Source organism: Mangifera indica, chromosome 1, assembly GCF_011075055.1.
Source record: "Mangifera indica cultivar Alphonso chromosome 1, CATAS_Mindica_2.1, whole genome shotgun sequence".
NCBI lineage: Eukaryota > Viridiplantae > Streptophyta > Magnoliopsida > Sapindales > Anacardiaceae > Mangifera > Mangifera indica.
Window position 1 is genome coordinate 4,990,018 of NC_058137.1, and position 13,284 is coordinate 5,003,301.

The 13,284-nt window shown below is 32.9% G+C and overlaps 1 protein-coding gene and 1 non-coding gene across 2 annotated transcripts; one reads left to right on the plus strand and one right to left on the minus strand.

The window, feature by feature from the left end:
• Positions 1-7,764: 7,764 nt before the first annotated feature.
• Positions 7,765-10,053, minus strand: LOC123216936 (probable indole-3-acetic acid-amido synthetase GH3.1). The gene is made up of 3 exons (XM_044637615.1): positions 9,666-10,053; positions 9,480-9,581; positions 7,765-9,355 (listed from the first exon to the last, which is right to left on the minus strand). Exons 1-3 carry the CDS (start codon positions 9,974-9,976, stop codon positions 7,981-7,983), a joined length of 1,788 nt encoding a protein of 595 aa, XP_044493550.1. The 5' UTR covers positions 9,977-10,053; the 3' UTR covers positions 7,765-7,980.
• Positions 10,054-12,513: 2,460 nt separating this feature from the next.
• Positions 12,514-12,585, plus strand: TRNAK-UUU. Its single transcript has one exon. It is a non-coding gene; the product is annotated as a tRNA-Lys (tRNA).
• Positions 12,586-13,284: the final 699 nt, after the last annotated feature.

Here is a 13,284-nt window from a genome sequence, read left to right on the forward strand (position 1 = left end):
TCCTTTCCCTTTAAAATAAAATATGTTTTATGTATATTTTAGAGATGTAATAAATGTTTTGGGAGAATTATAGCGGTAACAAAACAAACGCTAATTGTAACAATCAAAAAGTATTTTTATGGGTTTATAAAATATAAAAATATTATTAGATCAGTGTTGTTTACACTCTAAAAAATAAACAGATTACGTTTTTTTCACACAAACTTTAAAAATTATCATTTAGTTTAAAAAAGTCACTGGCAAACATATATCATCACCAACCATTAATTGCACCAAATCAATTTGATTCCAATCGAAATCACAGTGAAATAGTGTGATTTTAGTTAGAATTGTACTGAATCAGTGCGATTTAGTTGGAATCACACTATCTAAAATAATATTGAAATCATACAATTTGATAAAATTTCAATTGAAATCATGTTAGAGTGGTGCAATCCCAATGTGATCTTAGTCGAAATGGCAGTAAAGTAGTATCATTTAGTTGGAATCGTATTATCTTGATAAAACCCTAGTGTAATTTTAGTTGAAATGACATTGGTGCAATACAATTTAGTTTGGAATCACACCATCTCAATAAAATTATTGTTGAATTGTATCAAATAGTATGATTCCAATGTTATATTAGATGGGGCTATTCCAACTAATTCAATGTTATTTTGATTAAAATTGTATTATTTGATATGATTTCAATTAAAATTGAACTACTTTAGTATGATTAAAGGTGGTCAACTATTCAGAGGGTGGGAATTTGTTTTATAAAATATTATCGAATCTTAATAATTATATTTAATAAAAAGTGGAAAAATATCATTTTTTGATATGAGAATTTGTTATTTTTGCATTGATTCAGTGGGAAATACTTGCTCTCTCTCTCTCTCTATATTTTTTTTATGAATAATTAATGAACATATATGACTGCAATTTTTTCTTAGTTTTTGCTAACAATATTATGTATACACATAAGATGTAACATCCACAGGTACATTCATAGATAAGATAGTCATTTCTTAAATATTTTGAGTATATTTAAAATTGTATTTATGTGAAAATTTTAAACTGGTAAATGGTTGTGTATAAAAGGTGCATACCCATTCATAAGTTGTTCCATTTGTATATTAGATGAAAGCCACATAAGAAATTTCAAACCAAGGGCATGCTCGTGCAACCTGTCAGGGGAATCGTCTTTATATCATGCACAAATCTACTTAAATGGGATTATCATCCCATAATCTGGTTTGAAAGAGAGAGAAGCAAATATAATTTCACTTTCAGCTTGGTGTGGATTCTGCAAGACTGAAATTAATGTTGATTAAAAGCCGGGGGTTTACAGCTTCCATCTGGAACTATATCATACCTGCTTTGTGTCTTCATTAATAGTTATTTAATGGAAAATATATTAATATTTGAAATATAATTAAAATAGGGTTAAGAAATATAATTTTCTAAGTAAAAATGTAATAAAAAAACAAACACGCGAGCCCGAAGGGCACCCGCCTATGTATCCTAAGCTAGTCCTGTCCAACACTAGGACAGCAAGCAACTAGAAGGACAAATTCCGGCAACACCCCCAACGGGCAAAACAAGACTAACAGAAACAAGGGAGACACGCAGGCTTGCCCATGATCAAAGCTATACAAAAATTATATACAAACCACCAAAACTGAAGAACACAACAACTTGTTGAAGAAACTAAAGAAGATCCAGTAGCCCAGCAGGACCTATCGGAAGGAAGCCCCTGCTCTGCACAACAAGATGAAGACTAAAATCAAGAAGCCAAAAGCTATGGAGAAGCAGACCAGGATACCAAGCTGAGGGAGATAGCTGTTGAGGCCTCTGGCAATTCCAGCAAGAGCAGAAACAGGCCTATGAAAACTAAGCTGATGCAACCTAGGCCAACTGTGAAATCAAGCCAAACTGGACCAGAAGCAAATCTGCAGCTGGAAATAATGTGGACACAGGAAACTGGAGCAACAGTAAAAGCAAAGCTGTAACCAGGAATCTGGATCCAATTGCTGTACCCAGGGAGACTCATTCTGGTATCAATCTGCTGGAAGTAGAAGTAGGCATTGGAGCAGAAGCAAAGGAGAACCAAGGGAAAGGAGCTGCTGTCGGTGAAGCAGTCAACCCAGCAGAAAATCCTGGCAGGGGAACAAGGAAAACAGCAGCTGGACAAAACTGAGTGAAGACCACCGGGGAGAGAAGCAGAGCAGGAGAGTTTGCCGCAGACTGAATTGGAAGCTTTCTGGATTTTGTTGAACCAACCTGCAATAAAGGAAAATTGCATGGCTAGTCTACTGCATTTTCCACAGGTGCAGTCATGGAAAGGGATAGCAGGCTGGGCGAAAGGAAAGGCATATGGGGCAAGCAGCAAAACGGTAACACAAGCCAGTGCAATAGGTGCCAGACCATCCCACAGCTTCCAACAACAACAAAGCCTTAAGGCAGTCCAGCAGGAGTTTGTTAAAGGGGGCAGTACCTGCAAAATAACACACCAGTTAGTGGCAAAAAAATACACCCCAGGTTCATCACCCAGGGTGTTGATAATGCAGATTCTGTTTGAATATGCACATAGGTAATCCTCATCTCTTGGCTATTAACACACTGCTATTGGTTAGGCGAACCTTCGTAAACTCAGCACCCTCATCTAGCCCAGTTCTAGCCCAGTTCTCCTTACTTTTTCCAATACCATTTCTTTAGTTTGACTTCCTTTAGCATAAATTTTGCTGTTTCTTTCTCTCCATATGACATAAACTGTAGCTCCAAGACTCATCCTTCCCATCATAAACTTCAACTTGTCTCGTCTCTGTTCTATACAAATATCCCCAACATACCTGTCCCAATTTTGACCTCCGTATCTCAGATTGCTAATTTCAAGCACCGTACCCCATGTAAAGGAGCTGAACTCACATTGGAAGAATAAATGGTTAGTATCTTCTTCTTATCTATCACACAACACACATATAGCTCTTGACACAATCTCATACCTCATCATCTTGTCCTTAGTCATCAACCTTTGTCTTAAAGCTAGCCAAAGGATAATGGAGTGCCTTGGAATCATCTTCTTTTGCCAAACCAACTCAACCCACTCAACTTCCCCTTTAATGTTATGAAATTCATTCCAAACGGACCTTACAGTGAAAAATACTGTAGGATCAGGAGTCCAAAAGACAGAATCATTACCTCTCGTAGGATTGCCTTCCATTTGCGCATTAACCTCCATCAACTCACGAGAGTTTGCTGCTGGCCAATTCCAGGTTTTCCCATTGATGATTTCCTTCACCTTAGCATTTCTATTAAGACCAAATTCAAGTATTATTCTATCTTTATACCCATTAAGAAGAGGAGCAAGAAGGTGCTAATTATCCATCCAGAGGAACGTGTTCTCCCCATTGCCTATACTGTATTTAATTTTACTTCTCAAATCACCTCTCATCTGAAGCAACTTCCTCCACCACCAAGGATTGTCATTAACAACTCTAATATCTCAGATATTCCTGCCTTTGAGACAATTGACAGGGATTCAATTAACCCAAACAGAGTCACCCGTGTTATGGCAAATATCCCAAATATGCCTAGACATTGCTACTTTGTTCCAATATTTGCTTTTTCTAATATCCAAACCCCCTACTTTTTTGGGTAAACAGATGTCCTCCTAGGCCACTTTTGCCTTGTTGTGACTAAGGTTCACTCTTGCCCAAAAGAAATCCATGAGCTTCGCACCAATGATCTTATGCACCTTGGAAGGTAGAATGAAGTGAGAAGATCAATAGAATTGAATGCTGAAAAGAATAGTTTTGATAAGCATGAGCCTCCCGGCATACAAGGGGAACTTGCTTTTCTAGGATGTAATTCTAAACCAAGATTTTGTCAATTAAAGGCTAAAAAAAAAAAACAAACGGGTATAGTTAAATTGCTGCTTCAGAAAGTTAAGAATAAAACTTCTATGCATATCATCTTTGCCAAAAGTAAAAGTGGGAGAAGTGGAGAGGCGATTATAATATGGAACATTAAACTTGAGATCTTCATGTTTATACGACTCCAAGCATGGGGCCAGCCAAAATGTATAAGTCTCCATAATATAAAACTGGAAAAAATTCTTTTTCGATAGGCAGTTGAAAATACCTAAAACTTCTATTCCTAGCAAATGTAAACTGCATCTACAAACTGCCTGCAACTGCCAGAAGTTTGATGAAGGGAACTTCAAATTATTATGTGGATTGGCCTCAACAACATGAAACACAATTTCTGACTTGAAATTTTTCTAATTCAACTCCATTTCAGTCCTTGATGTTCACCCTCCATTGAACCAACTAGATTTATTCTCCCTTGCATTCATATTATTTTTGGTCTTACAAAAAAATGATAAAGTTGCGTATACATAATCTTCTACCTTTATTTAATTATAATTAAAAATCAGTGGCAAATTTTACAATGCAAATTTTTCCTCTAGGGATGAATAACATATAAAGGGTATGTTAATTTTTGTTGAACATTCATATTTATTTATGTTCGATCTTTCTTAATTATGGAATTGTTTCTCTTCTAGTAAATTTGAAAAAGGGTAATTTTATCTAACAAAGAAAACACATGTAATCACTAGTAAAAAAATAATATTTTTTCTTTACGTAACCTATTCTATGTTTCAGCAATCAATGGATTTGAAATTTTCTTGTTTATCAAACTTTTATTATGATTTTTCAATAGATAATGTAGAATGACATGATAACACAAGAGTAATATTACATCCTATTATATTCTTGTAATGTTTTTTTTTTTTTAAAATTTAAGTGATATAATTTTTGAACTTTATCATTGTTGGTACGGTCATAAACCTTATGAAGAGAATATTAAGAAATTAGTCTCTTTACGTTTGATTCTTTTATAGTTTCTTCGATTATCTTTTATTTATAAGATAAACTTAGGTTGTTTTTCTGTTTGTTGTGCAGGTTTTTGTTAATATAATTATTTACTTATCAAAAAAAAAAAACCCGCTACCTTTGAAAATGTCCCATATGTAAAGGTTAATATATCATAATGAAAAAATGAAAAATCTTTTCGAAACAGAAATTTAGTAGAAGAAACAAAGTAATCAAAAGAAAGAATATAAGAACAAAAATGCTTTATGATAAAATTCTTATTCATCATCCCAAAATCATTTTGTAAGTTCGTTTAAATGATCACATACATAGATATATAAATATTTGTTGTACATTACCCCAAAAAAAAACATTACAAATCAATTAATTAATGATCAATCAGTTTCTGTTAATTGATAGCCAAGAAAATTTGGTATAATTCTGAGTGGCTAGTGCATAAACCAATTGTAGCTGTTATGGTGAAGATGAGATGAAATAATGGATGGCTGCAGATGCAGGAAGGGCGGGCTAGTAAGACAGCAGGGCCGTAGGCTACAAATACCATGGGAGTTGTTCCACATCCTGATTTTGGCAATAATATGCCTTTCCATGATTAATTGGTAGTCAAAAGAATTCAGTGTTCAATATGAGAGAGGCAATGGTGATCATCAACCAAGGCTGAATTCAAATAGAACTTATTCGAATTTGAAAACAAGTTTGGCTCAAATTAGTCCGAAATGAGTTTAACTCAAATAAATTTAAATTCCAGTTCAAATTTAAGAGTTAAATATTTTCAAACTTAAGGACGGTTTAACTCGTTAAGCTTGTGAACCTGAAAATTTTTAATATAATTAATTAAAACAATATCATTTTAAGAAAAACGACATCTTTTAGTTAATTTTTATTTAACTATCATATTGAACTAAACTCAAAGTTTGGTTTCCCTCAAACAAGTTAAACTTAAATGACTTTTGAACAATCTCAAACTTGATTTAGTTTAAGTCCAACCCTGATTCAACCAAAAACTTTTTTTTAGTTTTTTTCTTTGTCTCCTCTTAGCTTAGATTATTATTGTTGGAAACAATTATTATTGCATTCGCCGCTACTTTTATTTCTTGGAACTATACATACATATATAAAAGGCACCTAAAGTAATTTTTCGACTTTCTTAACGATCAGTTTCTGTGTTGAGATGGTTTTGAACTTCAAATGGTATTATTAAATTTTCTTGTTAGGGTTTATACTTACATGCTAACATTCAAAGATTTACTTTTAACACTTTAGAATTCACTTTAAGGGACATGAGCAACCTTAAAGGTAAATTTTAGGAGAGGCTGATTACTTTATTAAGCAAATATTAATTAGGCCACCGGCCTTAATTAGCACTCTAAAGGCTAATTTTGAAAGTCAATTCCTCTAAAAAGATGATTAAGTCAATATATTACTTCCTTTATTACACTACAGCATGTGACTCTGGGGTCATTCTTACTTTTTTGAATGCTAGTTGGCAAGTCAGTATTGGGAGACCTTTTTAATGGTGGTGATGGTGATTGGAGTCGTCTTTGCCTACTGCCAAGAATATTTGCCAATAAAAGAGAAACCCTAATCTTGTTTGCCAACTAGACCAATGACCTTTAATTTATGTTCATTTAGGGGGTTTGGTTTTGGAGTATATAAAGATTATTTTGACTATTTATTTTTTATTATTGATATTATTTTGTTTATTTTATTAAATAATAATAAAATATTTCGATAATCTCTAATATTAAGGATAATATAATAGATAATATAAGAGATAATCTTATTTAAAAGATTACCTAAGTAAATTTGATTTTATTATAATTATATCATTATTTATTAATTTTTTAAGATGAAAATGTCTTCCCTTTAATAATTATAATAAATACATGAAAAATATTTTAAAATGATTATACTAAAATAATATTTTAATATTTTTTATTATATCCAATTAAATATAACAATTATTTATAACTATCTATTTTTACTAAATATAATAATAATTTATTAATAAAACTATATACACAAATAATATATATAATTTTGTGTATAAATAATGACGTATTATGTTTTTGTTTGTATACAAGTTATGTATATAATATTATTCATAATTTATATACAATAATTTTTTAAGTAATATATTTTTATGATAATTTTTATTTTTTATTATAAAAAATTATCCAAACCAAGCACATCTTTTAATTATTTTATACTAAATGATATAAGAAAAGTTAAAATTAAAGAGATGCTGTAATGGCGAAGAAGATATAAAAGGGGTATTTCGGCAACAGATCCAAGAACACAGAGACCTTATGTGCAGATTAAATAGTTTTTGGTAGTTAAAATGAAGAAGCTTTTCAGTAAATATATAATCTTTTATATAATTAAATAATAAAATGAGAGCTACAGAACAAGGCTGCCATAGCAACATGGACAAATTCAACCTACCCACATATGTAGAACGTGTGCATCCACTAACTAGAGCCCTCGTGATATGCTTACAAACAAAAGACTTGAACAGAAACCTAGTAAGCAAGACAGATCAACCATCCCCACAACACTAATTAAAACCTAGTAACCAAGGAATATCTAGCACGTGCGCAAAAATCCATGCATGTAGAGCCAACAGAAAAAATAAAAAAAATACACACTCATAATTTAGTTTTTTACAATGATGCCACTACATATGAAGATAAGGAAGAGCAGTCTAGAGCTTGTTGTTGGGTTACACACTTTTAAACCTCTCTTTTTCCTCAAACTTTAAGAAAGTTGGAAGAAAGGAAAGGGAGAAAGAGATTATACGAACTTATTACACAAACACGAACCCTTAAAATTTCAAAGAAACTAAAAGACACTTTTAAAAGCTGGAGACAGAGAGACAGAGGCTTCAATGTCTAAGGGATTCTACGATGTTTATGTACACGTTCTTTAGCATATAATTGAACATATGAATGATGTATTATCATATAATCGAAAGATACTTTATAATTATTTAAACTTATCCGACAACATGATATCACATTATCTATGTGTCAATTATATATTTAAAAGTGTGTACATACAGTTTTATTGATTTAAATTTAATTTATTCCTTATCCACATGCAGCTAATTGTGACACCGCTCCGGGGTCCAGAAGGGCTCAGCTGGGCTGAAATGCCTTGAGACAACTCTGGAATCAAGCAATTCCATGATGGGGGTGAAAGTAACACACCTTGGCACTTTGTACTGATTAATTGATGCACCTCTTGAAATAGCATAGTCCATCAACTCTTCAAATGTCCCATTCTTTACTATCCTTATCTCAAGAGGTGCAATGGAGTGGTCTGCAACGCGCCCTTGTCGGTACACAGAATTAAGCTTTTCCTCCATTGCTAGGCAGCATTTGTTCAACACCTCATGACTGGGTGAATTAGCTGGATCCTTAACGAGTAACTCCCAGTAAATCACGTAGTGACCGGGGATTGTTGTTGTGTCGGCAAAACTTGTGTACTCAACAACGCTAGTGTCGACCTCCTTCAAAAGCAAGGAAGCATTTTCAATGGCGTTTTGCAACTCAGCCTCGTCTGTTTTATCCGAATCAATGCTCAAGAGCACGTTCTTCCTCCTTATGAAACGAAATTGTGGAGCAGAGTTGTAAAAACCTGTCACTTTGAGAATGTCACCAACACGGTAACGGCACAAGCCTGCATAGGTTGTTATCACAAGCTCGTATTCCTTTCCGACTTGTACATCGGCAAGATCGACAAGGTGAGGAGGTGCCTCGCGAGAAGTAGCTGGAGAGTCAGCATCATGAGGCATGAATTCGAAGTAGGCCATGTTTGGCATTATGGTGTAAGAAACATCTGATGGCTTGCACATTGGGTTAAGGTTGAGGCCAAAATAGCACTCAGAGGAAGCATACATAGTGCAAGCCATTGGCAAACCACCACTGTAATATTCAAGCGTGGGGATGTACTGAGCCATGGCTCCAGTTACGATCACGTCTAGATACTTAGTTTTGGGCCAAATTCTTGTTATAATGCGTTCCCAGTTCTCCTTTGAGCACTCTTTGGTGATGACCTCAGCGAGTTCTGGGTTTGGCTCTAGGATTTTCCCCATTCGGTCTTTAATTGCAGAATCGGTCACTTTAGGGTTTAAGTTTCCTGTAGAGATGTCGAGGGCAAGTTCCTTCCAATTCAGTTGAAGGAATCTAATGGCCCTGAGAAGGCCAGAAGCGAACACTGCACCAACTCGAAGGACTTCTTCCCGCATGATGAGTCCACAGAGCATCTGGGTGTACATGCTTTGATATGAGTCAGCACAAAGAATGGCCTCGTTGGGACTGGTGTACACATTGTAAGGGTCATATGGCCTGTTCTTGAAGTGCTCACTCTTGTAGTAGCTTGTGAGCACCGGACGAGCCACGAGCCCACTTATCCTTGTTTCTGCCTTAATAAACAAAAAGTACAAGCCCTTCCCAGTGTCCATCCCCGGCACGTAACTGTCACATTACGAACAATATATCAAACTTGGCTTCACTCAAGATCGAATTTTTCATTACACTACGAAACAGGAACAACCAAAATGAAAAGGGATTCTCAAAATAACTTGCAAAAACCACTCACAGGTTCATAACCGGCATAAGAAGACTGTATAATTTCTGGCGACGATCCAGCTCTTCATGAATGGTTGGCATCAGTTTTCTTTCCCCGGCCGATGTCCCAGAACTGCAAATATGAAAATATTAACAACCAAATGTCCTATTTATTGCTTTCCTTTTGTTTGTAAGTAATGATCAATGTAATTCTTACCTAGTGAGGAACTCAGAAATCGGATGGGAGGACAATATAGGAGAGCGGTCACCATTAGCAATACGTTGGATCAAAGGCTGCAGATCCTCATAAGTAACAACAGGGACTTTAGCCTTAAAGGTGTCTCGGTCTGTTGCACCTTCAAGACGAAATTGGCGTAGGTACTCAGTATCGCCGTTTCGACCGAGGATCTCACCCAAAACCCTCGTCTGAACGGAGTCACAATCTGTTGTCATCTCTTCAATGAACTCAAGAGCTTTGGCATCATTAGCACAAACTGCAGGACCAAGTGGTGCCGAAAGAACCACCATAATCAAAATTAGCGGAGACAAATTAAGCAAAGAAAAGTGGGAAAGAGAAGAAACAACAAGAGAGGAAATGTTGTGGTGCAAGAATGAACAACAGAAGAAAGGCTTATATAGTAAAAGAGAAGAAACATCAATATCCAAAAGGACAGCCGAAGGGCATTGTAGGGTTTGAAATGAAGCTCATAGGTGGTTACTGGCCTTAGCGACATGGCAAATATTTTTGTATGGTAAAAGCCCCACACCTTGGGCCCTAACCACGTAAGCTTCGCTACATAAACCCGACATATGGGGTCCACGTGTCTGCCATGTGAGCAAGGGCTTGTTTGTATCTAGGAGTCAGCCGGACCACGTGCCTATTTTTAAATGAGTCTGTTGATATGAGATAGCGATGGGCAGGTGCCGGCTACATTGAGAACGTAATAAGAAAATTAGACATGGGAGCTAGCAAGGCAAGAATTGTGAGGTAAACAAGTTGGTGATTTTATAAATTAAATGATGATTAGAGAATACAATTAAGATAATTATGGTGACAGGAATCATGTGGACATGATTTGATATTTATTCAATTAAGATTTACGTGGTTAGAATTTATGTTTTGTACTTGTTCTTGGTGCCGAGAGATGAAAAATATTATAACGTGAGGGTAGGTGAGCTTTTCCATTATCTCTTACATCATGACAGTTCCCTTTCACCGTTGTTTTCTTCACCATCTTTTGGGAATTAATGTTTGACATTGACATGAAAGGAATCCTAAGCATCTTAAAAATAATTTAATGGGTAGAATATATATATACACACACATAGGCATCAGGAAGAAGAGACATCGAGAGGAAATATTCCATTATCTTCTTTGTTTCTCCATAATTTCTGACCCAAATAGTCTGAATGAGCAAGGAAATTTCTTTGCATGCTCATTTTCAAACCGATTTTGTTGGAGGTTTCTAGTGACTGCCAGAACTCTTGAGAAGGTGTATGGCAGAATTTGAAACCAGTGGATGATGCTTGTGTTTTCTGCGAACCTTGTAAATACCTATGAAATTTTGCCCAAGAACATATATGATATATATCTAGAGTCGCTTCCAAGGCTGCTTCACCTGCGCTAGCATTTTGTTAAATATTATAGATCATTTGATTAACTAAGAGAATTTTATTTTGTAACAATAAAACATACCTATTTACTTTGAGTACATAAATAAATATATATTTATATATGTCATCATATGATTGTGTAATTTTAAATTAAGAAAAAAATAATATCCAATCATATAATGATACATATAAATGTATATATATCTATATATTTAAACTTAATACGTATAGTATTGTTAATTTTGTAATCCTGACAAATTATTATAGAATTTTCGGTTTATCTGGGATTCATGAAGCTTAAGAAACTTAATTTCTTGCTGATTTTTAAAATTTGTGGTTTTTGTTTGCCTATAATTTTGTTAATACTCAATGAGGAATTTTCTTTTGAAGGGATTTGATATATATAAGTTTTTGAAGAATGAGAAACATTATGTTATATGTTTGTCAAAGGAAAGAGCTTAAATTTATATTTCTTTTTTTTTTTTAATGCGATAATGTTTTGGTTAATTAAAGTAAAATTATCTGTATTTTAAAAATATGGACATTCTTTCTTTGAAGTGTACAATAGTGTTTCATGGAATAATAAAACTATATGTTTAAATAATGTGCAAAAAAACGTAATAGATTGGATAGTTCCATTCCATATTTTAATTTAAAATAATGATATTTTTTTAACTTAATAATTGAATAAATAAGTAAAAATAGGAATAAAATTATATGTGTAAACAAATTATATAAAATTTTATCTACAAACTAAGATAAAAACTTGTGATTGGGTGATGAAATTATTTAATATTTCTTTTATTTCAAAACATCTAATCAAATACTACTATATTAATTTGTGTATAAAAATTTATATAATTTATTTATACACGTATCGTTACTCTAAAAATAGTTACAATGAAGATTGGTCGACTTGTTATTTTAATTAAAATCAATTGCCTTTTTTGAACAAATAATTAAAAGTAATATATTTACAAAATTAAGATTATTATATGTATACGAAGGATGATATTTTTGTATAACTTTTATCATAATAAGAAAAATTATTAAAATCACGGACAAACCAAATAATAAAAAATATATAACCAAGACAATGTGACCAAATGCACCAAGTAATAACCTATAGACTTAGTTTATCGTTATTTGTATGGACATAGTTTATTGTTTTTAAAAAATACTAATGAATTAGAAAGGTCGTTTAAATGCATGAATTAGTCATATAAGATTGAAAGCTATTATCAAAGAAAATAAAACATCATCAACACTTTATTATCCATTTGGTGCAGAGAAGTTGCAGTATAAATTACGTGCACAACAATTTTTGTGTATAAATAATAATATATTATTATATAATTAGATAATTAAAAATTAAAGAAAAATAAATAGGGGGAGACGTTTTTGATGATGTATAGTCAACAAATTTAAAAAACTAAAGAAGTTGTTAACGAGCCGTCTTAGCTCAGCGGTAGAGCGCGTGGCTTTTAACCACGTGGTCGTGGGTTCGATCCCCACAGACGGCGTTCGAAGTATTTTTTCAATTGTTAAACGTTTGGAAGAGTTCTTTTGAAAACCCTATTGACCACCAAAAATAAGCCTCTTCATTTAATTGGAGTTTTTCTTTATTTTGTTTAAATTATGTTTTCTCAATTTTTTAATTAGATTTTTTTAATATTTTTTTTTCTAATTCTGAATTTGAAACTTACAATTTCTTTCTTAGATTTAAATTCATCTCTGAATGTGATTACTTTTCTTTATGTTTTAATAAATTATGATGAAAAAATTGAAATAATAAAAAAACGTTTCAATAATTAAAGAACATTTAGAGTTAGATTAGATTAAAACTAAAGTTATGAGTTCATTGATGGAAGCTGAAAAGTGAAAACCACTTCATGGAGTGTCAAGAGACTTTGTTTAGGAATGGAGTTCTTTGTTCTGGGCTGATCCAATTGATACTTATATGGGCTCATGATGAGATACATCAATAGGAAATCATTTTAATATTATCCTTCCCATAAACTTTCCTATTCTTTTTAGTTAAAGTGATAATAATAATTAATTTTATTTTTAATTCAAAATTATGATATATTATAATTGACATCTAAAATTGATTTTTATTATTAGTGTATATTTTTTTATTATTTAAATAATATTATATATATATATATATATATATATATATATATATATATATATATATATATCTCTATTTTGAGTATACA

What these genes read in the sequence shown, in the direction of transcription:
- LOC123216936 (XM_044637615.1), bottom strand. Translation starts at nt 9,976, where the DNA reads ATGGTGGTTCTTTCGGCACCACTTGGTCCTGCAGTTTGTGCTAATGAT. An exon ending in ATTTCTGAGTTCCTCACTAG is followed by an intron (nt 9,582 to 9,665) that starts GTAAGAATTACA and finishes TCATATTTGCAG; the next exon opens with TTCTGGGACATCGGCCGGGG. An exon ending in CTTATGCCGGTTATGAACCT is followed by an intron (nt 9,356 to 9,479) that starts GTGAGTGGTTTT and finishes GTAATGTGACAG; the next exon opens with TTACGTGCCGGGGATGGACA.